Here is a 26,015-nt window from a genome sequence, read left to right as displayed (position 1 = left end):
CGCAAGTGCTTCTTCCGTGTTCAAAGATAAAGAATCTTTATCTTTGAACACGGAAGAAGCACTTGCGGAAGCAATCATTGCTTCCGTATTTGAACCTAGCCTGCGTTTAACCGCGGTTAGAAACCAGAGTTCAGTTTCAGCTGTGACGCAGGCTTTGTAGAACCATGAGAGAGCAAATATCTTTTAAAAAATATACCGGACAGCAGGCTTTGGATAGAGAAATACTAACGATATCGGGGAGCGATAATGTAGCTAGGTAAAGAGCTGGAGAGAATTTATTCACCATCGTTCACCATGGAAAATAGTACAGAGGTCTTGAAAGCTGTGATTTCTGGAAATGCTGCGCAACTAAATGAAATTCTCCAGAGTTTGAATAGTACGGAAAGAGTTTCTGTTTTAGCTGCCCAAGACTACACTGACAAGGCCTTAGAAAAGAAAAACGTTATTAGAATTCCTTGTAAAACCACACCGTTAATAGTTGCTGTTCAAAATGGAAATCTCGATTGTGTCAAACTACTACTGAATTACAAAGCAGACATTGAAGAGCAGGGAGAGAGCTTTAAATGTCGTGTATTTCAACCTGATGCGGTGATAAGGAGCACATTGACATACTTTCCTGAATTTGAGTCCCCTTACACTGGTCCACCTTTGTTTCTCGCTGCCGCTAACGGAAATCTTGATATTTTAAGTTATTTATTTGAACAAGGCGCTAACGTTAATGCATCCTCATCTGCACACTTTAGTGGATTACCGCATTATAGTTTACACTGGTATACTCCGCTTATTGTTGCCTTGAAAAACGGACACAATGATGCATTTACCTTTCTTATTGATAAAGGTGCGGATGTAAATTTACAAGACCATCAAGGTTATATAGCTCTACACTATGCTGTTGAAACCAAGAACTTTGATGCCGTAAGTTGTTTAGTTTATAACGGGGCTGATGTTAATCTCTTTACATCCTTTAAATGTACTCCTTTGATGTTGGCCTGTCAATCTGATAACATGGATGCCATAAATTTTCTACTAAACAAAGGTGCAGATGTAAATTTACAAGGCCATCAAGGTTATACAGCTCTACACTATGCTGTTGCAAGGAAGAACTTTGATGCCGTAAGTTGTTTAGTTCATAACGGAGCTGATGTTAATCTCTTTACATCCTGTAAACATACACCTTTGATGTTGGCCTGTCAATCACATAAAAAGGATGCCATAAATTTTCTTCTAAACAAAGGGGCTGATGTAAATTTACAAGACCATGATGGTTATACAGCTCTACACTATGCTGTTAAAAGGAAGAATTTCGATGCCGTAAGTTGTTTAGTTCATAACAGGGCTGATGTTAATCTCTTTACATCCTCTAAACAGACACCTTTGATGATGGCCTGTCAATCTCATGACATGGAGACCGTAAATTTTCTAGTAAACAAAGGGGCTGATGTAAACCTTCAAGACAGAGATGGGCAATCAGCTTTGCACTTTGCTTCTTCAGACATTTGTTATTGGTTGATTCAAAATCTAGCTGATGTTAACATGTGTGACAATCATAATTGCACCCCACTGATGCTAGCTAGCAGGAACAGTGATGTCAAAAAGGTAGCCATGCTTATTGAGAATGGAGCAAAAGTGGATCTTCAAGATGGGAATGGTAATACCGCTCTACACCATGCTATGCTTAACTCAGATGATTCACTTGAGTACACACCTGAAATTTGTCTTGCACTTTTGACTGCTAAGGCATCCAATCTGTGTAACAGTCAGGGATGGACACCTCTTCTTCTTGCCAGTAAAAACTGCATTAAATCAGTGGTAGAGAAATTTTCAAAGCAGCCAGAAGTAACAAAAGAGCAAAAAGCTAATGCTCTAGAACTACTTGGAGCCTCTCTTCGTTTGAAGAGTCCAGGTACCTTTGTTCTTCTTGGGGAAGATGAAGGATTCAACTACATCTGGCTTGGCATGAAAGAAAGGTTTGCTGACAATTCTCATCCTTTGTTAAAACAGCAAGTGGAACCTGCTGAAGCTTATCAGAACAGAAGAGAGTGTCAAACTCTTGAAGAGCTTGCTGAGATAGAAGAAGACGACGATGCTATCATCATGGAAAGCCTTGTTATTAGAGAAAGAATCATTGGAGCGAACAATGTAGAACTACTCAAACCGATTGAGCGTGTTGCTGGACACTTTTACAGTATGGGACCTGATCATTTTAAAAGACTAAGTATACCTCTGTACAGATATGCAACAAAAATTGCTCAAGAGTGCATTGAAGAATGTTTTGAATCTGCAGTGTCATGTTTATGGCATTTAACATATGCATTGTACGGATATGAAGAATATTCTGATAAAGAGCTTTTGCTAGAATTGCTTGAGCTAACAGTTTTTTTGTGTGAGAATTGGCGAGACTACAACGTCTACCAGCAGTCTGTCTGGCATGTAGAGTATGATGATGAAGAAGTGTCACTGTTTGATTCTGTGGAGGTGGTGATACATATGATTACCAAGAATCTCCAAAATGATGAAGAAGATGAAACATACTCAAATGTCTTGGTTTTGCTGAGAAAACTTTTGCGTCATAATCCTAGATGTAGGAATGATAATGGCACACTGCTTCATGTTAGGACTTATTCAACTGAAGAAATCATTACTGATATTGTTCCAAGTGCTGATACAGTGAAATTGCTTTTGAATGCAGGATTCAACGTACATGTAAATGCCATTGACTGTGATGGAGACACCCCACTTCATAGAGCTGCTTGTTTAGAACCTGGTGATGACTTGATTCATCAGGTACCTGAAATTATGAACGCGTTGTTTTATGGAGGTGCTCATCATGATTTTGTCAACAATGACAGTAAAACACCCAAGGACATGGCTGAAACTGATGAAGCTTGCATGATTCTTTCAGCTGCAGAGGGAAGAAAACTGGAGTTAAAGTGTATCAGTGCCAAAGCAGTTAAAAAGTTTGGAATTCCTTATTTGGGGGAGGTACCCAAAACACTGGAGAAATACATTAGCATGCATTAAATGAAAGTTTTATAGACAAAGCAGAGCAAAGCTCATCTCATGACATTCTGCATCCTTTTTTAATACAGTCGCTTGAAAATACTTTATTATAAATTCCTCTGGTGTATGCTGATGGCTGCCACTTCAGAAAATTTGGCTTCTTTTTCAAGTTGCTTAGAGCTCCCTAGATTTATTTTCTGCTTTTAATTTCTATAACTCTCTTTGTATAATATTATTAATGTATCATTTAACTAAATATTATTCGATTTTTGCATTGAATAGTTACAGTGGACATTGGCATACCTAATTGTTATATATGCTGGTATGTAGTTTTTAATTCATTCAAACCCCCTGGAAGCGACCACTTAAAATGCAAATTTTTACTGCTCGCTACAAGATTTGAACCACAGGTGTTGTCTTTTGAGTAGACGTCCAGACTTATCTAGTTGTTGGAAGATAATAAATATCCACCCAAAGTTACAGTTTGTTTGTAGCTCCAATTGCATGTTTTAATATTTAAAGTTTCTAGTATAATCTGAGTTGGGTAGTACACATAGCAAACAGTGATTAAACCATTGTAATGTCCCTGTCCCTATGTAACTGCTCCCCATAGAGATGGAGAGAAGCCTGGGAATGAGGCTGACAAGGGTTTGTATGGGAAACCGCACAATCTTGACTGGGTGACAAGTGCTGTAATTCTCATACAAATCTCTTTAATTCTCATTAGATGCTGCAATAATCAAAACTTTTCTGAGATATCCCCTCAAAATTCAAAAGAAATATAGTTCTAATATACCTGTTCAGTTCTTAATAAAATCATCCTTCCAAAATGGCTTGTTTTCATGTTTATGGAAAATTGATTGCGTGACACTGGTCCTAAGACAGGTCACTGCTTTACTGATAGGTAACTCCAACAAATAGTTTCCTCTCGATCAAAAACATCATTTTGGATAGGTACTGGGGCTAGGAGACACTTCGGGTTTTCTTTATTTATATGTACAAAATGTAAGAAAAAATTATGTCAAGTCCATATAGGTTCCTACGCAGGCGTTCTATTGCCTCGTCACACAACAATACTTCCTTTTATTTGTTGGGAAGGATTGGTGACAAAGCCCTAAGAGCATCTGCATAAGAGGCTATATCCAATACGGTTACAAATAAATTAATCAAGCCACCATCAATTGTAATCAATGCAATTTCAATAGAATTTATTGTAATAAAGGGGAGATCTCCTTTTAAAAAAAGCTTTGCAAAGTATTCCTGCTACTAGATAACTTTTGTAGCTACTTTCAACAGGAGCCCATAACCCGAAGCGAACAACTCCCATACTAGGCCTATGTCACGGCGTTTTTACGGACCAGTTTATTTTTAGATACATTTTAGGGCACTTTTTCCCATGAAAATTAAGGATCCGGCTTTCATGTCTATGAGCGCATTAGAAGTATAAGATATAAAAAAAAGAAAACTAAACGATATTAAAAGGCAAAAATATGGTTTTGCTGACTGGATTGTGGAATTTAAAAGACATTCATAACTCGCGCCAAAACCGTTCTAAAAATAAACTGGTTCGTAAAAATCGCCTTGACACGAGCGCATGGAAGTTGTTCCCTCCGGGTTATGGCCTGCTGCTTTCAATGTAAGAAAGATGTGAATGGTAAAATGAATGAAAAGAAATGAAAAACAAAAATACCCAGCCATGTTTGTGTAGTTCACAAAGGTCATGGTTTAAAATCGTGATTCCTCCATAATTTTTTCAGATCGTTATTATTTTTAATTGTTTTTTCTCCAAGTTTTGATCATGTAAGGGGCCGTCGACATATTCATCACCCACCCTCCCCCTCCTTAACGTTCACTTGAAATTAACTGCCCCAAAAGTCACTGTTGCTCATTATTATATAAGTTATCGAGGACTTTATAACTTATTCAGTTTTTAAAAGTCGAAGTACTGTCATTTGTTTCCAATTTGTTTTTAATACATTCAAACCTCCTGTCAGAACAGGTGTCAAAATCGGGATTTTTTCTTTCCCGATCGCACATTGGTCGGGAGTCGGGATTTTCAAGCAAAATAGGGAGAATCCCGACGACATCGGGATGGTTGGACAGTCTGCTTTACCCATACACAAAAATGTCCAGTACAGTGTGTAGAATTCAGAAGAGGATGTCAAGCAAGTATTTCAAAACAAACCAAAACGCGAAACTTTGCTTCTATGCATGCCTGAACTTCGCACAGTTTTTAGCTGACATTCTGCATCTAACACAGAAGGCCGCGAAGTGCACGACCTGCAAACACCTTTTTGGAAAGTCTTAGTTCGTTAAACCAGGTAACCTAAAAACGGCCTGACTAGCTTCACGGTTTTCGGCAAAATTCTTGCATCACACATGTTTTGAAATGCGAAATTGTTCATAATTATTTGTCAGGTATTTGGAACTAGCTTTTCTTTTGTGGGGACCAACTAGAATCCATGCAATTAATTTAAAACGTTTTTTCAACTTTATATATCAATGTGGACAAGGATCAAAGCTTGTTGTCCTGTGTTTGGACGGCCGGTGATGGTGAACCTGTGCAACGACGGAGACTGGAATCTAGCATTCTTATTTTTCAAAATGGCGATTCAAAATGGCTTGGCTTCTTCCGTGTTCAAAGATAAAGATTGCTTCCGTATTGAACCTAGCATGTGTTTAACCCCGGTTAGAAACCAGAGTTCAGTTTTGTCTGTGACGCAGGCTCTGTAGAACCATGAGAGAGCAAATGTCTTTTAAAAAATGGACCGGACAGCAGGATTTGGATAGAGAAATACCAACGATATCGTGGAGCTAGCGAGGTTTTTTTTAAAAAAAAGAGCCGTAGAGTATTTATTCTCTGGAATGCGCGTTCTGTAACTCCCTTCGTCCACCATGGAAAACAGTACAGAGGTCTTGAAAGCCGTGATGTCTGGAAATGCTGCGCTACTAAATGAAATTCTTCAGAGTTTGAATGGTACAGAAAGAGTTTCTGTTTTAGCTGCCCAAGACTACACTGAGAAGGCCTTAGAAGAGAAACACGTTGTTAGAATTCCTTGTAAAACCACACCGTTAATAGTTGCTGTTCAAACTGGAAATCTCGATTGTGTCAAAGTACTCCTGAATTACAAAGCAGACATTGAAGGGCAGGGAGAGAGCTTTAGATATCTTGTATTTCCCCCTGATGATATATGGAACGTGTCTAAATTTGAGTCCGCTTACACTTGTCCGCCTTTGCTTTTCGCTGCCGCTAACGGAAATCTTGATATTTTAAGTTATTTATTTGAACAAGGCGCTAACGTTAATGCATCCTCATCTTCTGAGTATGCAGATCCTTGGTCCGTACCTTCTGAATTTAATGATTATTTACCTATCTGGCATACTCCGCTTATTGTTGCCTTGACAAACGGACACAATGATGCATTTACCTTTCTTATTGACAAAGGTGCGGATGTAAATTTACAAGACCATCGAGGTTATACAGCTCTACATCATGCTGTTGAAAGCAAGAACTTTGATGCCGTAAGTTGTTTAGTTCATAACGGGGCTGATATTAATCTCTTTACATCAATGTATAAACATACACCTTTGATGTTGGCCTGTCAATCTCATATTCATAACATGGATGCCATAAATTTTCTACTAAACAAAGGGGCTAATGTGAACCTTCAAGACAGAGACGGGAAATCAGCTTTGCACTTTGCTTCTTCAGACATTTGTTATTGGTTGATTCAAAATCTAGCTGATGTTAACATGTGTGACAATCATAATTGTACCCCACTGATGCTAGCTAGCAGGAACAGTGATTTCAAAAAGGTGGCCATGCTTATTGAGAATGGAGCAAAAGTGGATCTTCAAGATATGGATGGTAATACTGCTCTGCACCATGTTGTGCTTAACTCATATCATTCACATGAGTACACACCTGAAATTTGTTGTGCACTTTTGACTGCTAAGGCATTTATCCATTCATGTAATAGTCAGGGATGGACACCTCTTCTTCTAGCGAGTGAAAACTGCATTAAATCAGCGGTAGAGATTTTAATAAAGCATCCAGAAGTAACAAAAGAGCAAAGAGCGAATGTTCTAGAACTACTTGGAGCCTCTCTCTGTTTGAAGAGTGGAACCTTTGCTTATATCGAGGAAGGATTCAGCTACGTCAAGCTTGGCATAAAAGAAAGGTTTGCTGATGCTTCCCATCCTTTGCTAAAACAGCAAGTGGAACCTGCTGAAGCTTATCAGAACAGAAAAGAGAGTCAAACTCTTGAGGAACTTGCTGAGATAGAAGGTAACGAGGATTCTATAATCATGGAAAGCCTTGTTATGAGAGAGAGAATCTTTGGAGCAAACAATGTAGAACTACTCAAACCGATTGAGTGTGTTGCTAAGCACTTTTACAGTAAGGACCCTGGTCATTTCAAAAGACTAAGTATACCTCTGTACAGATATGCAACAAAAATTGCCCAAGGGTGTATTGAAGAATGTTTTGAATCTGCAGTGTCTTGTTTATGGCATTTAACAGTTGTATTGTATGAATGCAAACAATATTCTGATAGAGAGCTTTTGCTAGAATTGCTAGAGTTAACAGTTTTTTTGTGTGAGAATTGGCCAGACTACGATGGATATTACCAGTCTGTCTGGCATATGGCATATATGTGGTATGATGATGAAGATGTGTCATTGTTTGATTCTGTGGAGGTGGTGATACATATGATTACCAAGAATCTCCAAAATGGTGAAGAAGATGAAACATTCTCGAACGTCTTGGTTTTGCTAAGAAAACTTTTGCGCCATAATCCTAGATGTATGTATAAAGGCACACTGCTTCATGCTAGTACTCATTCAACTGAGTATATCATTACTGATATTTTTCCAAGTGCTGATACAGTGAAATTGCTTTTGAAAGCAGGATTCAATGTACATACCACTGACAAGGATGGAAATACTCCACTTCATAGAGCTGCTAGTTTAGAACCTCGTGATGACTTGATTCATCTTCTTACTGAAATTATGAAGGCTTTGGTTGATGGAGGTGCTCATCATGATTTTGTCAATCATCATGGTAAAACACCCATGGACATGGCTAAAACAGATGAAGCTTGCAAGCTTCTTTCTGAAGAGAAGAGTAAACTGAAGTTAAAGTGTATCAGTGCCAGAGCTGTTAAAAAGTTTGGAATTCCTTATTTGGGGGAGGTACCCAAAATACTGGAGAAATACATTAGCATGCATTAAAATGTGTAATAGCTACAACATGAACAACAATAGTCTTTATTTCCCTTATAGTTATTGAGTTTTATAAGCATGTATTGGCCCACAGGTAGCTAGAGCTAACCTTGGCAAGTTAGGCAATTCATATGTAGGAAATATTTAATATTTATTTTTGTACATGTTTAATATTTGTTGTAGCTAATAATTGTTTAATTTTATTTAATTTTTAATTTTCCATTGTTTTGGGGTATGTTTGTGTTGAAACAAAGGAAAAGCAAAAATTAACTAATTATTTGTAACATTCATGATTTTTAAAATGAAGAAAGATTATACAACAGGGAGGAAAGATAAACTTTTTTTTTTGGAAAAAGCTGGTATCTGTTCATTCTCTCATTACTGAGGATTTTACCTTTGATAAAGTTTTTTAATACAAAAAATTGAGTGGTAAGAGATTAGCATTAATAAACAGCTGAAAGGTATACACCTTGTTTTTTGCAAAGTACATAAAGCATAGTGCACTTTTTTGTCATATTGATATTTTGTCTAGACAGGATTTACAAGCCTGGCTCTTAACAGATAGTCCGGAAGTTACATAAGAAACAATTAATGAGTGATACATATCCAGGGGTGTGCGAAAAGGTACATTTAAAGGTACATTTAACTTCGAGTCATTTTAGTGTCTTAGTTTTACATTTAAACCTATGGTTTTGTTGATTTTTTAAAGTCTGTTACAGTTCTTTCAGAGTTTAAAAACTCTTTTACCCTCTGTGTATAATTTTTTAATGCATCATTTAAGTAAATATTATTTGATTTCTGTGTTGGATAGTTACAGGGGACATTGGCATACCTTATTGTTATATATGCAAGTATGTAGTTTTTAATACATTCAAACCTCCTGTGAGTGACCACTTAAAATGCAAAGATTTACTGCTTGCTACAAGATTTGAACCACAGGCATTGTCTTTTGAGAAGAGGTCCAGACCTATCTAGTTGTTGGAAGATAATAAATATCCACCCAATGTTATAGTTGTGTGTAGCTCCAATAGACCTTTTTACCGATACGGCGGCCATATTGAATTAATTTGATTTAAGGAGTATTATAGGTTGCCCAGGGGCAATGAGCACATTTCATTTGTATTTTCGAGCGCTTTTCAGGACATTTTTTCTTACAGTTTTCTTAGAATAAGATTGTAATGAGAAAAAGATCCTTGTGCCGTGTTTGGATGTAATAATGATCGCCTTTTACCCGAGAAATATACAATGAAAGACCATATTTCTAATACTAAACTAGAAAAAGGCGATCATTATTACATCCAAACACAGTACAAGGATCTTTTTTCCCATTCCAATCTTATTCTAAGAAAACTTTAAGAAAAAATGTCCCGAAAAGCGCTCGAAAATACAAACGAAATGTGCTCATATGTCCCCTAGGCAGAGAGTTTCCATTGGTTTCCCAGGGATTTTCCATTGGACTGCCTGAAAGACCTGAATTCCAATTTATTACAGTCCATACATTGTCAAGAGATTAGGTTATGAGAATTAATAAAATTGTCACCCAACAGAAAATGCTTTGATCTTTTATCAAATTCTCTTAACTCATTCTTTAAGGAAATATATAGAGATCAGTTTGGAGAATTTGTATGCATATATTGGGGCTTAAAGGGTTAAACGGAACACCAAGGGGGTCATAGAAAGTGTCCTTATGACTGAGGTACCTGCATTCCCCACTCGATGAACTATAGGGAGACTGGGTATAAGCTTTTGATGCAATGAGTTCTGGGATTGTTTGGGTGGGATGTGTTGTTTAATGATTGCCTTGAATATCATCCACCTAGCCTCGTTCCCAGTCGTCCTCGGCAATTTCGGATCTGACATCACCTGTTACGTTTGTCAGGAAAATTCGCCAAGGAACTCACATAGCGTGAACTGGCCTGGGTACTAGGATGTCATCCACCAATCATAAGTAATGCTTGTCCACCCAAATGATCCCAGAAATCGTAGCACCGAAAACCTGCACCCATTCTCCTTTTAGTTTTTTCTGGAGTGGAAAATTGAGTGGGTTGAATTAACCCTTAAAGTCCCAATGGTGACCAGCATCAGATTTCTCCTAACAATATCCTAATATTGTCAAGAGAAATGGTTGCAAGAATTAATCAAAAGATCACCAAAGAGAAAATGCTTTGATCTTTTATTAAACTCTCTCAACTTATCCCTAGGGAAATGTATGGATATCAGTGTGGAGAATTTGTGTGTGGATATTGGGGCTTAAAGGGTTAACAGAAAATAATTATAAGGGCTTTCTTTCCCCAGGGACAAGCGAAATTGTTCATGATATATATTGAGGTGTACGTATTAAGCGGGTGTCTGAAAAGCGAGTTGCAACTGTACAGCCCAGCTGTTTGAAGAATTTCAGATTGTACAAGGCTGTGGTTGAAATGACGTTGTTGCTATGACAACCCCAGGTTCGTAGGCAGCTTGATTTGAAATGACATTCAGCCCCTAATCTATTACCTTTAGAGTATTTTCTAGTATCCATAAAGAAGATTGTAAAAAAATACCGTCTGCTGTCCACCTAAGAAGGATGTCTTCCTCATACAGATAGTTTATTTACAGAGAAACATGGAAAATACAGTCGAGACCAGCCTGGTATATCCAACAAGGCAATTTTTCTGTTTTCATAAAAAACCTCGATAAGTAATTTAGTCGGGAACAAATGTCCAGATTGTGCTTCAGTCGAAATTCTCACATCGCCAGGGGGCGACCGCCATTGCTTGAGAGAACCTGCAATTGAATCGAATTTGAATTTATTAAATAATTAAGCACTTTCACAAGTAAGATCGATCCGAAAAAATGAAATTTTGGAGGTTATAATTGCAAATATTAAATAATTAAACTACAAAACCGTATTTTTGTCTACACCAGAGAAATTACGCTGAAGTTTCCTCTTTGAAGAGAGTTATGGTCGCTTCGAAAAGAGATGCCATATAGATCACAAAAAATGGAACACTTGCCGAGAAACTTGCCGAGTAATTCTGAAGATCTCAATCTAGGTTTTGACAAATTCAGCTTCGGATTAGATTATAAAATTAGTCTACCCCATTTGAATTTCTTTCGCTAACAGAAAATCTTCCTTGACGTTATCTATTCTTATTTACAAAATATTTTCAAACTACAACAACATTTCTATTGAGGAAAATCAGAAGAAATGTATTGAGCTAACAGATAAATAAAATATGATGTCATCAATTTTTGATTGGCAAATATTGTCGCGAACAATGATTTCCAAACTAAAATCAGAGCCCACTCAAACGGAGACGAACAAAGATATTATTATACTGCCAAGAATAAAAAACGTAAACATTGATATGTGAGTATCTTCGAGAGAACTACAGGCAGCGTCGAAGAGACATTTTTCGCTCGCGAAAACTTTGACGCTTTGCGAGGTTTTCAACTCGCCTATTAATTCATGACGTCACATCGCTTAATTTTATTTTCGTGGTAAAATAGGTTAAGACGCATAGAATGAAGAAAATAGATTTTACAGGAATGTGATTATCATTTCGTTTAAAATGATATGTTTTGCTTCAATCTTTCTTTCGTAACTCGCTCGTAAGTTATTTAAATATGCTGGACAACTTCTTCAAAGGAGATATCCCAAGTATTTTCGAGACAACGATAAAACGCGAGAAAGGGAAATCCGCCGATAATTCAACAACATCGAAGCTGAAAGATTACAGAAACGAAGAAGAATTCTTGAAGAGTGTCACAGCTACGATATGCTATTGCGGCTCGTTTTGGACCTTTGGAATGGCGGCTGCTGTTATTGGGCCGACGTTGCTGGAACTAGGTTGTGTAACGAACCGCCCGGTTAATGTGATGAGTTGGGTCTTTTTTTCGCAAGCACTAAGCGCCTTGTTTGGATCAAGTTTAGGAGGATTTTTGGCAGACAGGTAAAGATTTAAATTCATTTTATAATTTTCGAATGTAAATTAAATATGGTAAAGTCCTCAGTAAGTAAAAAATTCCAAGCGATTTAACTGTAAAATCGCAAATGATATTTTGTGTATTTTGCATGCTTAGAATACGAAAATAATGCACACCATAGGCAAAAACGTCCCTACGAGCTCTTTTTATAAAGCTCTCTTTAGGGATTTATCTTATTACGCCAATAAAAGGCTCAAAGACAGATAAACGCAATGGAGTGAAAAAAGTTAAGTGAGAAAGGCAGTTTCTTCTAACTAAGGCCCCATGTAGGGCATTCTAAACAGGAAAGTGGAGGTCGTCATACACTATCAGTCTTCTACTGTATGCTACATGCGGAGCAATAAGGGGATGCCCTGTGAATTCCGTCTGGTAAGCAGGTTTATTTAACAACAGCATAAAAATCATGTTGAAGAGATTTTAATTTTAGGCGTTAATCTATTAATAAAACATCCTTAAAATAGAACTGAAGTCTATCTCAGGGAAACGACGCAAACGTTCTCTGCGAGTTTTATCAGCGATCTTGGCGCTGGCGGATCGATAACCTGTGAACAGCAGTATACCGATAACCTGTGATAACAGTAGTATACCAAAGAACATTTCGTATAGAATGTAAAACTCTCAATCAAAAGACATTGATATTAATTCTCTTCTCATATAAATACGAAAATGGTACATATTAATCTTGAACAATATAATCTTAACAGCATCTTAATTTTTCCTCGCCTTTCTTTCTAAAGTTACATTGTTGTATAAGTTTGCTGTATCCGTTTCTATATCGTTGCATGTGATGATTACAATATAAAGGATGAACAATCGATTGTTAGTTACTGATGATATCACAATGTCTGCCTACGCGAATACGACATACGTTTTTACAATCTCTGCACACGCGAATACTAAATAGGTTTTCGGTCTACACTTCTGAGCTAAAGTTGGTACTTTTTAACCTCGACCCCCTGAAAAAGTCTTTAAGCAATAAGTGCTTAAATCAGAAAACATTTATTTCGTTGTGTGTAAAAACTGTAGTTTTTCTTGATCGTTTCTTCCGAAAATTTCCCTCATAAACTAACTATATCTTAACCAGATCTCCCTCGCGTTTTTCGTTTGAAATCTGCTGGACCAGTTGGCTAGACAGTGGGAGATTTGAGTGCGAGATAAGAGCCAAAAACTAGAATAGAATAGACAGAAGACGTCATTGCCACGTTGCCATGGTAGCCAAATTTCTGAATGTCAACAAACCGTGGTGTTGCAAATATGGCAGAAAAAAAAATTGACGTGTATAACTTTCCTGTGCATGAGTGCATTCAGGAACAAAACGATGGCCCATACTTTTCTTCCATCGTTACACTAGAAAAAGGGGGGTGAATAGGAGTATGCAAATCCGCCGATCCGTTATGATTTATTAACCAAATCCGCCGTTAAATTTTCACCCTGAATCCCGAAATCCGAGCAAAAATATTTGTATTACAAGCAGAGTCCAAAATCCGCGACCAAAAAATAGATGAATCCGCATTCCGCTGCGGTTGCAGAATCCGGAAATCCGTTAAAATCTCGCTTTGAATCCGAAATCCGGGCAAAAATATTTGCAAAATCCGCCGATCCGTTGGCCTATTCACCCCCCTCTAGAAAAGCAAATGGTATTGCTACCATGCTACCGTGGTAACGTGACCTCACTCACCTCATTTTATGCTCTTTTCAGGTACGATTGTAACGTCATCTTGTTGTACTGCGTGACTTTCGTAGCAGTATACCTAGCTATCATTCCAGTGTGTCACGTATTTGGCATAATGCTGGCGTTTTTTGCCCTGTTGGGAGTTCACATGGGAATAATTGACACAGTAGCAAACAGTATCCTCATCAAAATTCACGGGAAAAAGGTGCGTGTATTATGGAGCGTATTCACTCACGTGGCCAGCATCTATGCAAATTTACGGGAACAAAAGAAATTTTTTACATAAGAAAAGAGTCCAACCCCCACAGGATTTGTTTGGACCACCAATTTGGCCGCCGTTTCATTGTTTTGGAAAACCAATATGGCCGCCGTGACGTCATGTGAATACGCGCATTATGTAGATTAGCAAAAGAACGCAAAAAGTGCGCGGAAAGGGCTGAAAGCGACTCCATTGCTCCAGTCGGTTTGCACAATCTGACCGCGCCATTAAAGAGCTTAAGCAATGACAACGGCGACATCAACGAGAACGGCAAAAAAGCAATAGGTTTAGATTGGCAAAACAAAAACATCTGCACGTGCATCACGCTTTTTTGTACATTTCTTTTCAGTTACTACACGACTGAAGAGGACGTGAAAACACAAGACAAAGATTTTCTTATTCTTTTCTTGAACTTCGATGCAGTCTTTTAGAATTCAAATCTAGAAAAAATTGCCAACATTTGACGAATTGAACAATATGGAATAAGTGCTGTAAAGTTTGCAGCAGAGCGACTTCACTTTTTAAGAGACATTTCCTTAACCGTCGCTGTCGTTGTTGCTTAAGAGTCTCTATTATTATCATCGCGTCCTCTCGGAAGTCACGTGACTTGACGGTACGTGTAAGCGTACTCCTGTACAGACTCATTGCTTTGGGGGAGGATGGGCGACAGTCGAGACCTTGCAAAGGAGGAGTTTTCTTCTTTTTTTTTTCTTTTTTTTTGCAAAAATCAAACATAGTATTTCATCATATATCATATTGAACACGGAGAAAGTTGAAAAATTGTCTCGTGAGAATGCATAAAGAATTTGATTTAACTTCTCAAACAATCTAAAAACGTCACATAGCGTTATTTGCTTTGAGAAATAAATTACCTTTAGTGAAAATTGTTTTTGTTTTTGACTTTTTACGTTAATATGGCCATTTTGAATTTTTATAGGTGGCACCAAGATTACAGGTAAGTGATACTCTGTTCCTCGGAATCCTTGGAAATTACGAAGAGTGTTCTGTTCCATAAAAAAGAACAGAGATAAAAACGAATTTAACACTCATTAAAAGTTCATTCTTTTGTACTTTCTTTCTGGATTATGATGAAATATCAAACACGATATCCAAACACTGTCAAGTCACATATCAAGAAAAAGTGTCTCATCTGATATCAAGACACCGAGAAATAATATAAAACGAGAATTGAAGGAATGCTGATACTCAAATACCGTGACGTCATATATAAAACACAAGAGGAAGTGTTTCATCTGATATCCAAACTACTGACAAGCAATATATCAAACACGGCAAGGAGCCTTTCATCCTATATCCAAACTCCGAGAAGTAATATATCTCCAACATTATAAGTGTTTCATCCCGGGGGTTTCATCTGATATCCAAACACCGAGAAGTAATATATTAAACACGAGAAGGAGTGTTTCATTTGATTTCCAAACACCGAGAAGTAATAAATTATGCACGAGAAAGAGTGTTTGATCTGATATCCTAACACCGAGAAGTAATATTTCAAACACTAGAAGGAGTTTTTCATCTGATATCCAAATATTAATATAAGACACGAGAAGGTGTGTGTTTCAGCTAATATCGATACACCAAGAGGTAATAGATTAAACACGAGAAAGTATGTTTCATCCGAAATCCAAACACCGAGGGGTGATTTATCAAATACCATGCAGGAGGAGTGTTTCATCTGATATCCAAACACCGAAAAGTAATTTAACAGGTTAACACACGAAGAAGTTTTTCATCCAATATCCAGACCCTGAGAAGCAATATATGAAATATAAGAACGAGTGTTTCATCTGTGTTATAACCGAAGGGGTACGTGTTGATATTACGTCTCAGTTTTTCGATTAAATTCTCTGACTCCTCAAATGAATTCAAAGTTTAATTAAACACCCCTCATTTAACAAAATTTTATGGTACCTTTTTTTTATCCTAACATCCTGCACTGTGGTATTATATCCGTTGGTTTCGTCATTAATTGTTTCTGAGTTCTTCCCGGTAAAAGGGCGCCTAGAAAGGGCGGAAGTCAATCAGAATTCGAATTTTTTTCGTTCCCTTACGAATTGCGTCATTTAGCGGATTGTAACACTATTAAACAAGATTCAAGCATGCTTTGTTGCCTTTTGTCTCGCAGAATTACTAAAGAAAACTCATCAACTCAAGTAAATTAAGGCATGGGTCCCCAATGATTCAGTAAAAAAGTGATGGGGGGTGGTCTATCTCTGAGCACGAAAGTAGTAGAAAGATGAAACCTTGCCAGATACATACATGTGTGGTTTCTGTCAATTAGGTGATGTTCAATTATGCAAATGTTGTCACGTGACTCCACACGGCCAGAAAACAATAAAAAGTCTTTAAACAAAAATGGCAACACTTTTTGTTGTGAGTTATTAAACCGGACTGGTTTAGAACAATGTGTAATGCAAGCATCTACAAGACTGTGTTTGGCCTTTTTTGAATTTTTTACTGTTTTAGAAAATAAACGGCTTTTTCAACTAGACCCAGTCCCCCAAAGCAATTGTATCCCATCTTAACGCCTTCGATTTTAAATATCTAAAAAAGGCCAAGCACAGAAGTGACACATTAAACGGCATTAACATTATGTAACCGGCAAAATAATTGAAGACACACGAAAAAGTGTTGCCGTTTGAAGAACAAGCTTTTTCAGCCAATGGAGGTCACGTGACCTAATTTGCATAATTTTAAAGCACAAAATTGACACAAACTAAAAATGTGGTTAGCTGGCAAAGTTTTATGTCTCTTCATCTAAAGCTCTTAGATATAGACCACACCCTTACTTTTGAAGAGAGCAAATTAAGGCAAATTGAGGCCCATGCCTTAATTTACCTGAGAAAGCAGTACTTTTCTTTTTATTTTCCAGTCTCTTCACTTCTTCTACGGCCTTGGGGCCCTCGTTAGCCCTGTCATTGCAGAGCCTTTCCTGCGTAGCGCATGCGCAGATGGGCATTTCCAAAGCAATATCTTTGGTTGGACACTTGAAAATTCCACCCTGGAGTCTTATATTACGTATAACGTGGATGGAGTCAAGTTTAACGTGACTATGTTGAACGATACCGTGTCAAGAGTGTCTCTACCAAGACATTATCATACTAAGTCTTTTGTTCAATATGCTTACTGGCTTGTAGCACTTCTCCAGGTTTGTGTTTATATCCCCGGACCCCGGCGGATACTCCCTAACCCCGGGGGTAATCCCTATAATTGCCTATACCGGAAGGCTCCACACGAAAGGGGGCCCTTTTTCAGGCTTCATCTAAGTAGCTCTAAGTATAAAAGGGCAGAGTTTTCACTAGTAAAAGTGTATGAAAGGGTAGGGAAATCTGTCATTTCATCGTACAAAAAGGTCCAAAACGGCTAAAAGATGCATTTTATGGCTATGAGATTTAGTTATATCTAAAATTCACTGAATTTACAGCAGTCAAAAGGGATACAAAGTTATACGAAAGGGCTATCTTTTCGGTCGAAAACGGTATATTTTTGAGTAGGGAGTCGGACCTCCTAGCGGAGCTCCCCCGCTCCCGTATGAAACTCTGTTGAGTACCCTCCTGGGCGCCAGACTGTATCAGATATGTCTGCTTTTGGAGTGTTGTGGTTCAATTTTATCCTTGGTTTAAATGTTATTTTCTTTTGTTTTGGGGTATGGTAATGTATGATGATGAGTTTGAAACAAAAGAAAATAACATTTAAACCAAGGATAAAATTGAACCACAACAGATGCAATAAGTCGATAACATGCATGCACGTCTCATATTTCCTTTAATTTACGAATAAAACAAAGGAAATAGCTAGATGGCCACTTACAGGCGGCAAGTAGGCCCACATACTGGAGCCTGAGCGAGGCAAAACCACCCAGTTTTCAAACGTGTCAGCTCTAACCTTTACTGTTAAGATTTTACTGTACAAAAGGAAGACCGTTAATTTCGTGAGTTATCCTTTATGGGTTACATCAGTATGTTGACATAAAAAGAGTTAGAAAATCTTGAAAATTCACAATGTTGCTGCAAGATGATAAATTTTCAATTCTTTTGGTTGATTGGACTCTATTTCGACGTGCTAATAATAACCCAGGCCTTTTTTCTTTCCCCCTCAAGGTTCCAGTGCAGTCAGGCCTGTTTTATCTAATTTATAGACAGCGCTACCTCAGACGCTGGGCACCCGAAATGTTTGCTGGGAGAGTTGTCACTCTCGCCGCTTTGCCTGCTGGGAATGGAGATGAAACAGAAAGTGAAGGTATCGCAAACTTGTTCCCAGGGCTTTTCTCTCTTACATATTGAAAGGGGCTGGGGAAAAGGCTTACTGTACTCATTCGGCAATTTATAAACGAGAAGAGAACTGGAACCGAATTTGTCCCACAATTAATTCTGGGATGGTTACTATGGACGCGCCAGTGAGCCATTGGCCAATTGGTTTTTCTGACACTAATAACAGTCCCAGAGGTCTTTGCGAAAGTCAACTCGGCCCAGTTTTTCTAGAATTGGTAGCAGCAAGATGATTCTTTCAATTCGGGTGATAACTGTGCAAAACATAAAGCAACGAGAGAAATTAATCGATTGTTAAAGAACGTGTACTTACACCTTTGGAAAAGAGGCTTCTCCTCTCTGTTTGCTAAATACGATCATATATTTGAAGTAAGCCTAGCCGTTTAGCGAGGTAAGAGCGTAGACGATAGTGCTTCCCTGATGTTAAGGCATCGTGTTTGTGTCGGTTATTTTTTCGTCTGTGTGCACTTTTATCTATAAAATTGTTGTTGTTGTTTTTTTAACTTGTAAATCATTTTCTTCCCCAGACCTCCCTCAGGTGTTCAAGTCTATGGCTGACCACTCGTCTATTAGACTATCATTCTGCAGTCTTCCCGCCAAAATACCGCTGGTCACCCTACTGGCAGGCCTGTTGCTATTCTTGTTTGATGGATTACAAGGGGCATTTGGTGGCTATGTATACACGTATGCGGTTAAAAGCGAAGTAGATCTATCCTCATCTCATGCTGCTTATCTTAATTCATTATTCTGGGTAGGTAGATAAACTGAGTAAGAACGGATTTCTCCTTCGTACTGTTAACGCAAACTGGTACCCAGAGCGCCCTCGGGTTCTTTGGTCAGTGCGTAGTCGCCAGGTGGTCGTGTCTCCTGGCGACAACCCGCTGACCTAAGGGCCCGAGCGGCTCTGGGTACGAGATGTCGGTAAACATAGTTTACTTCATTCAATTTCCTTAGCTTTTGTTTTGTTTAATATACTTAATACCTGCGAGCGATCGACATGGCCTTAAGACAAACATATAGGGCATTAGAATGGTGACAAATAAAACGAAATTGGAATGAAACTGCGACATGAAAGGAGACAGTTCGAGACGTTGTAGTGAAAAGCCGTCAGGGACATGGTTTGAATTTCATATATATAATGAATATGTTTCTGAATGGAATTCCAAGAAATTCCCGTCTTCAAATACTCAATAGTACGCCCATGTTAATTCCTTGCAGTGTTCATTCGCCGTTGGAAGATTTATTTCAATCCTCATTTCAGTATTCCTGGTTCCGGACAAAATGCTTTTCGCGAATCTGGTAGGTAATTAAAAGTAATTTTAATCATACGAGACGGCATAGAAATCGTAAATAAATCTCCTGCGATTTTGCAAGCGAGTTGACGTTTGCCATAGTGCCATTCCAAAGTTTCTCTATTAGCTTCTGAGTAAACAACAGTGGCATCAATAAAAACGGCTGAAAAAAAATTCCTCGATCTTGCAAAAAATGTAAAAGGAAATACATAGACAGTTTTAACATTATCTCATACTCATCCCTAGCTTCAAATGCGGAGTTTCATGCCATTCATATCTAACAACTACAACTTCTACTATATAGATTTTTTTCTCCTTAAAATATATTTTTCTTGTCACCATAAAGAGTAAAAAACACCAATAAAAAAGGTCTGAGGGTTACTGTTCTTGTTTCATCGTAAAAGACAATAAAATGATAATAACTTTGGCTTTAAATGATCATTTGGCGCGAGGGGACTGGGGCGAGTTCAAGACCAGTTCGTTTGTAGCCGGGAAGAGTTATCGCAATCGCTATTAAAACCACTTGGACTTTAAAAAAGGGCCTTTGTTTATGAGCGGAACTCGCTGATCAAAGACATGTCAACAACATAAAACTTTGTCAAATGATTTGGAGGCGAAATATGTCACATTCAAGTGAATGTAGACCGCGTGGGTCATGGAAACAATAGCTGAAAATAACCTTCACAACGCGCCCAAACTTTCAAATAATTATCATGGCAGATCAGGATTCGCTCTCTTAGATTATTCCTTCTTGGTCGCAATTTTATGAGCAGTAGGTGATGCGCAGCCCAATACAAGTAAATGATCTTAAAAAGTTAAAATTGTTATAAACCGTGATTAACCAGTTCCTCATGACCAACAGATAATTGTGTTTCTGAATTACGTTTCAGTTTGGCTCGTTTACAGCAATATCCGTAATGTTATACCTTCATCAATTTCCCCTCTCTTTGTGGATTGGTACTGGCGCATTTGGTCTGTTTATGAGCTCTGTATTTCCCACGACTCTCGCCTTGGCAGAATACTACATTGACGTCACAGGTAAAGCTGTAGCGAATCAGTTAAAAAGTGACTTTGCGTTCTTTGAAAATTCAGGGCGATTATCCCAAGTGGCTAACTTTGTAAAATCGTTTGTTTACAATGTCGATAAAACGAGAAATTCGACAATTTTACGTCGTAGTCCTGAAGTGACCGAAAAGAAATTTACAAAAAGCGTGATGCACGTGTAGACTTGTTGTCGGTTGTTTTGCCAGTCTAAACCTATTGCTATTTTGACGTCAGTTCTCGTCGCCGTTGGGACAAAAAGTCCCTCTTATCAAATGACTCATTACCATGGGAACGAGGTTGTATGTATCTTCGTATCAGATGCCAAATTATCTTGTTATACCCCCCAACTCAAGATTCTGATTGGAGCAGAAAGGGTCACGTGCTAAACGTGTCAAAACAATGATTTCAGTCCAAGTCAATACGATAGGTGGAGACATTGAGTTGACCAGAAGTCTGAGTCACAAAGAGTGACAAATATTTCTCTTACTATGAGTTTGTCGTATTTTCAGGTTCAATAACAAGTATCTTGATCGTGAGTTCTGCAACAGGGGAGATGGTATTTCCACTTCTTGTCGGAAAGGTGATGCTTACTAATGTAAACGTTTGTTTAAACACCCCTGAATCCCTAACATTCAACAACGACCGCAATGCACCTTTGTTATATCGAGGTGGCAGTAATCATCGTACTCAGATTGATTTTTCTAAATAGGCACTCTAAGAATACTGGCATATTTAGCTTGACCAAAATACCAAAGTCATGGCTGTCACTGCCCAGGTGGTATGTTTTTGCACATTTAAAAACTCATTGATTATTCATAAAGAAAGAACAATAGAAATTAATGTTTAATGAGTTTCTTTATATCTTATGAAGACACGGCTAAACTTTACGTTCAATTTGTTAGACAAAAATAACCCAAATCTAAATATCAGTGCAAGAATGAGTTGATCTGTATTACAGATTTTGAAGCCGTTCAACAAACTCGCGGTCGTGTATTATCAGGTTTGAAAACTCTCGGTTTCGCCTCGTGTTTTTAAACCTGATAATACACTCCTGCTAGATTTTTAAACAGTACTTAAGGTTCTGTTTTTTCTTCCTGTTTTGGTTTAGTTGGCAAAGATTCGTCAGTTTTCGTTTCTGTAAAGGAGGGTCAAGAAGCTATGTCACGCTACTTGCATTGTTTTATAAAAAGCTAAAACGTATCTTCGCATCAATTGAATTCTAAAAATATAGTCACAGAATTGACCTAAAACAACAGTATCCTGGTAATATAGCCCTTTTAACTGTTTAACAAGTAAGATATCAAATTGAACAGAAAAATTATGTTTCTATTTCAAATTCCCAGGCTTTCGCCCGTGATGGCCCTTACTCGTTCTTGGTGATCGGGTTCTTGATTTGTACATTCGCTCTTCTGGTGTTCCTGATACTGCGCATGACAGCCAGAGCGCAACTTAACCAATCAGGTTAGTGTATCATAGCAAAGGGTTGTGACGTAAATGGATACCTTTTAAGAGCCGGATTTCCCAAGCTAAGGAAGGACTGGAACCTAATATTTCAAACTCAATTAATTTGAAATACGTACGAAAAATCTCCATGTGCGACCTCGTCTCTTATCTAGAGATACCACACGTTAATTTGCAACATTTTCTCTTGTTTGCAAACACCAAAATTTTGGCGCGATTTCTGTAACAGAGCGAAGATGCGCCACGCCGATCTCGAGGAGCGTCATATGTCGGATAGGTTCTGTGCCAGACTTTAGTGCAGTGTGAATGAATATTCGGACTGTAGCGGAAGTGGATAAATAGGAGCAAGGACTGGAATCCACTGAAGACTAGGATTTAGTTCCCCAAACCCTCTCGACCAACCGCTCAGGCAAGATTTTTTATGTGTGTGAACGACTTGTTCCAGTTTTGTACCGTTGCTCTTCATACAGTAGGGACCTTAAGTAACAACCACGCCGACTGCTACGAAAACGTCAGTTAAAAAGTTAATTCGCGCTACTTCAAACGTTATCGCGCTTATTCCAACTCGTTCAATTCGTCAAATGTTGGCAAATATTTCTGGAGTTGAATTCTAAAAGACTGTATCAAAGTTCAGGAAAAGAAGAAGAAAGTCGTTGTCTTGTGTTCATGTCGTCGACCAAACATGAAATTGGGCACTTTCACGTTGTAGTCGTACTTAAAAAAGGTGATGCACGTGCAAAGTTGTTGTTTTGCTAATATAAACCTATCGCTTTTTTGCCGTTCTCGTTGCCGTCGCCGTCGTCGTTGCTTAAGCTTCCTAATGTACTACACCGCGAACAGCTTTTCGCGTCGGTACGATAATCTATTGCTGGTTTTCAGTTTCACGCCATTCAAAATAGATCAAAATAAAAATCAAAACCGTTCAATAGATAAAGTTCAGAATCTGGGAAATGAAAGGAGGTACATATACAAAGACCCTCGCCAAGATTCAGGTCAGAGGAATATTTCGTATACGAGATATCTGAAGAAATGTTTTACCCAAACTTAAAGAGATTTGTATGGAGACGCCATGCTGATGCTCACCTGGATGAGCTCCAACATGGCGAACGGAAACCAACAGAAACATCTGTCACCGACTTTTGCTACAAAACCGTGAATTTATTCTTCGAGAAACTCATAAACATTAAAGTAATACTTTTCTAATACATTATCTGTTTAGATAGCAAAATTTCCTGAAATAAGTCATTTTTTTAACCTACATGACAACTCTCTCGGCCGTCATGTAAATGCCGCAACACGCAAAAGCTTAGAAATTCAAGCGTACTCTATCACAAAACCAACAACCCGTTTGAAGCAAAAATTTGTATAAAAATTAGTTTTCAGCTGCTCTAATGCATCGTGAAAGTAAAATCTCAGTAGGATCGATAGTTTTTTAGTTTGAATTTTAGTGACGCCATGTGAAAACCAACAATCTGGTATAGTGAGAACATAACCTTAACCTTGACAAAAACTGTCCTGAAACCGTTCTTAATGACAAGTGGCTTTTTCTTACAGTGCACGACCTATACCGATGTGCCGTTAAGCGCCTATGTCATTGTAACCAAGCCTCCGACGATTGTGAGTACACGCCGCTAGTCACGTGCGAAGAGGGAGAAGAAAATGCGGGAAACGAAGAGCCAATCAGAAGCCAGCCAGTTCACAGAGTGGCGGAACTACAAAGTTAACCAATCACTAAGAAGAATGGAATTTTTTCTTACCGGCGAATCTGTTTAAGAAAATAACTGCTGTAAAAAAAATTATATAATGACGGTACCTATTGCTTTGATTCTAGAAGAATAGGTGTTTTAATTGCTAAAATGGTTTCCTTAATGACCGAAGACGATGAAGGCAAGTCCACGCACAAGAGAGGGTCTTGTCATTCCTCTACTGATCTGGGCCAAGAAGTTATTTGATATAATGCAAATTTTTACCCAGTTCTGTTGGCTCTCATGACGAGAGAATTTTCTTTTCAATTGCAATCTTGTTTCAAAAGATTATTTTATAAGTAGGTTCTCTGTTGTATAGAGCTAGGAATTTTATTAAATATTTGAAGTTTTTTTATGTTTATATTTCTCTTGGTTAATGCTTATTCAGTTGGAGACAAAACAGGAAATTTAGGAAACTACACTGAACATGCACTAAGAATATCAAATTCAGTGCACAAACACTGTACGAAATGCAGCGTTAGTGTAGAAAACTTACAAAATAAGATAAACTTCGGAGCGCAAATAGTTATTGTGAAGGATCTCGCATAGAGGCTACCGCATTTAAACCACAATCGGTGCCAAAAGTAGTTGCCACACTTGTCTAAAACGGGCCCTTTTATCAACAATTTCATTCATTTCATACAATTCTGTTTAACGCCGTCAATCCCCCATCCCCACCCCCCCAAATCCTGTCAGTGTTGTTTGTAGTTGAAGAAAGACTTGAGGGCTTAAAGTGTAACATTGGTTTGGGGGGAGGGATGGGGGTACAGAAGGAGAGATTAGATATGTCCACTATGCAAAAAGAAGGTCATTTTATGGGAGTGCCTCTTCACTTTGGCCCTCAATGCAGCTTTCACAAACTTGACCTAAGACGCCCTTGGCTGAAACCTAATGCATGAAAAAAATTCAAGACGCAAAAGTGCGCGTCAAAATCCCGCAAATGTATAGTTGTCTTCGGCTGGTCCGTAATCCTTGGTCCGCCGATATCTTTGGTCGATATTAAAGCGCCTTTCGATATTTCGGAAACTCAAATTGTTTTTTTGTAGCTAGGGTTTCTGAATTCATTTGGTGTTGCTGCCTTCGCTGTCATGTAATATATACTCGGATAAAAATAAACTTTGGTGGCTGTTATACTCTACGACAGTGAAACCTCCATTTAACGAAGGGCCAAGGAACTGACAAAATTTGTACGCTATAACTAGGTTTCGTTATATCGAGATTCTTTTTCAATATTTTACTATTACTGGGGAAAAGAAAATCGTTCGTTTTATGAAGACCTTCGTTATACAGGTGTTCGTTAAATCGAGGTTCCACTGTATTCTGGTATAGAGATAAAACAATTAGTTTTGCGCATTTTAGTGTAGTTGACTCAAGACTAATACCTCCGGAATCGGCATTAACTGTCGGTCATACAAGACTGTCCACATTAAAAAGATTAAATTAAGTAAAAGTAAAAGATTAAGTAAAAGATTAGGGATTAAGAATGGCAGGGACCAACTCCAAGTGTCCCTTTAGGTAGATGTCCGTTTCGAGAGAATTCCACCAGTTTAGAGCGATGAAAAGCAAGCATCCACATAAGACCAAACGGGTATGATCTGGGATTTACACGGTGGTAAAGAACGACAACTTTCGTACTTTTCGTCCTAAAGTCGTTTTAGACCTGGTCTTGGCAAAGTTGTCTACTTGCAGGTTGTTATTTCTGCCAAAAGAAATTTGTTTTTATTTCAGAACCAATAATTAACCTGCTCTCTTTCTCTTCGCTCACAAGGAAAGAATGATCGAAAGCAAAACAACAATCACCCAACGCGAGAACTTCTTCACTTTTGTAAAATCTAATCACTTCGTTTCTCTGCCAGTCAATGATACTTCTAGACAACTTGTAATCATAAAGTACCAAGAATTCACTCATTAAAAGAAGAATATTCTTTTGCAAAGAGGATGAAGAGGTATTTTGTCGTAGGAAACTTTCTTTTTGTTTATAAAACAAGTACATGCTACTAGTTATTAAAGTTATATGAATAATAAATTACTAACACCAACCGCCAAAAGACAGCCATATTT

The 26,015-nt window shown here is 38.1% G+C and overlaps 2 protein-coding genes across 2 annotated transcripts; both read left to right on the top strand.

Annotated features, from left to right (window-relative positions):
- The first annotated feature begins 5,616 nt into the window (after positions 1 to 5,616).
- On the top strand, positions 5,617 to 8,341 carry LOC140922773 (protein fem-1 homolog B-like). The gene has a single exon (XM_073372797.1). The coding sequence runs from the start codon at positions 5,896 to 5,898 to the stop codon at positions 8,230 to 8,232; it is 2,337 nt and encodes a 778-aa protein (XP_073228898.1). The 5' UTR covers positions 5,617 to 5,895; the 3' UTR covers positions 8,233 to 8,341.
- Positions 8,342 to 11,472: 3,131 nt separating this feature from the next.
- On the top strand, positions 11,473 to 24,308 carry LOC140922769 (major facilitator superfamily domain-containing protein 4A-like). The gene is made up of 11 exons (XM_073372792.1): positions 11,473 to 12,158; positions 13,892 to 14,069; positions 15,061 to 15,078; positions 17,017 to 17,292; positions 18,245 to 18,383; positions 18,940 to 19,163; positions 19,631 to 19,711; positions 20,595 to 20,742; positions 21,258 to 21,328; positions 22,092 to 22,209; positions 23,764 to 24,308. Exons 1-11 carry the CDS (start codon positions 11,833 to 11,835, stop codon positions 23,931 to 23,933), a joined length of 1,749 nt encoding a protein of 582 aa, XP_073228893.1. The 5' UTR covers positions 11,473 to 11,832; the 3' UTR covers positions 23,934 to 24,308.
- The last annotated feature ends 1,707 nt before the right edge of the window (positions 24,309 to 26,015 follow it).

The sequence above is a fragment of the Porites lutea genome, chromosome 13, assembly GCF_958299795.1.
Source record: "Porites lutea chromosome 13, jaPorLute2.1, whole genome shotgun sequence".
Taxonomy (NCBI): Eukaryota; Metazoa; Cnidaria; class Anthozoa; order Scleractinia; family Poritidae; genus Porites; species Porites lutea.
This window is presented reverse-complemented; position numbering and strand designations above follow the sequence as displayed.

Bases quoted from the DNA above. Each gene is read 5' to 3' on its own strand.
- LOC140922773 (XM_073372797.1), top strand. From the start codon at position 5,896: ATGGAAAACAGTACAGAGGTCTTGAAAGCCGTGATGTCTGGAAATGCT.
- LOC140922769 (XM_073372792.1), top strand. From the start codon at position 11,833: ATGCTGGACAACTTCTTCAAAGGAGATATCCCAAGTATTTTCGAGACA. The intron at 19,164-19,630 runs GTAGGTAGATAA...AATTCCTTGCAG, and splicing joins ATCTTAATTCATTATTCTGG to TGTTCATTCGCCGTTGGAAG. The intron at 19,712-20,594 runs GTAGGTAATTAA...ATTACGTTTCAG, and splicing joins AAATGCTTTTCGCGAATCTG to TTTGGCTCGTTTACAGCAAT.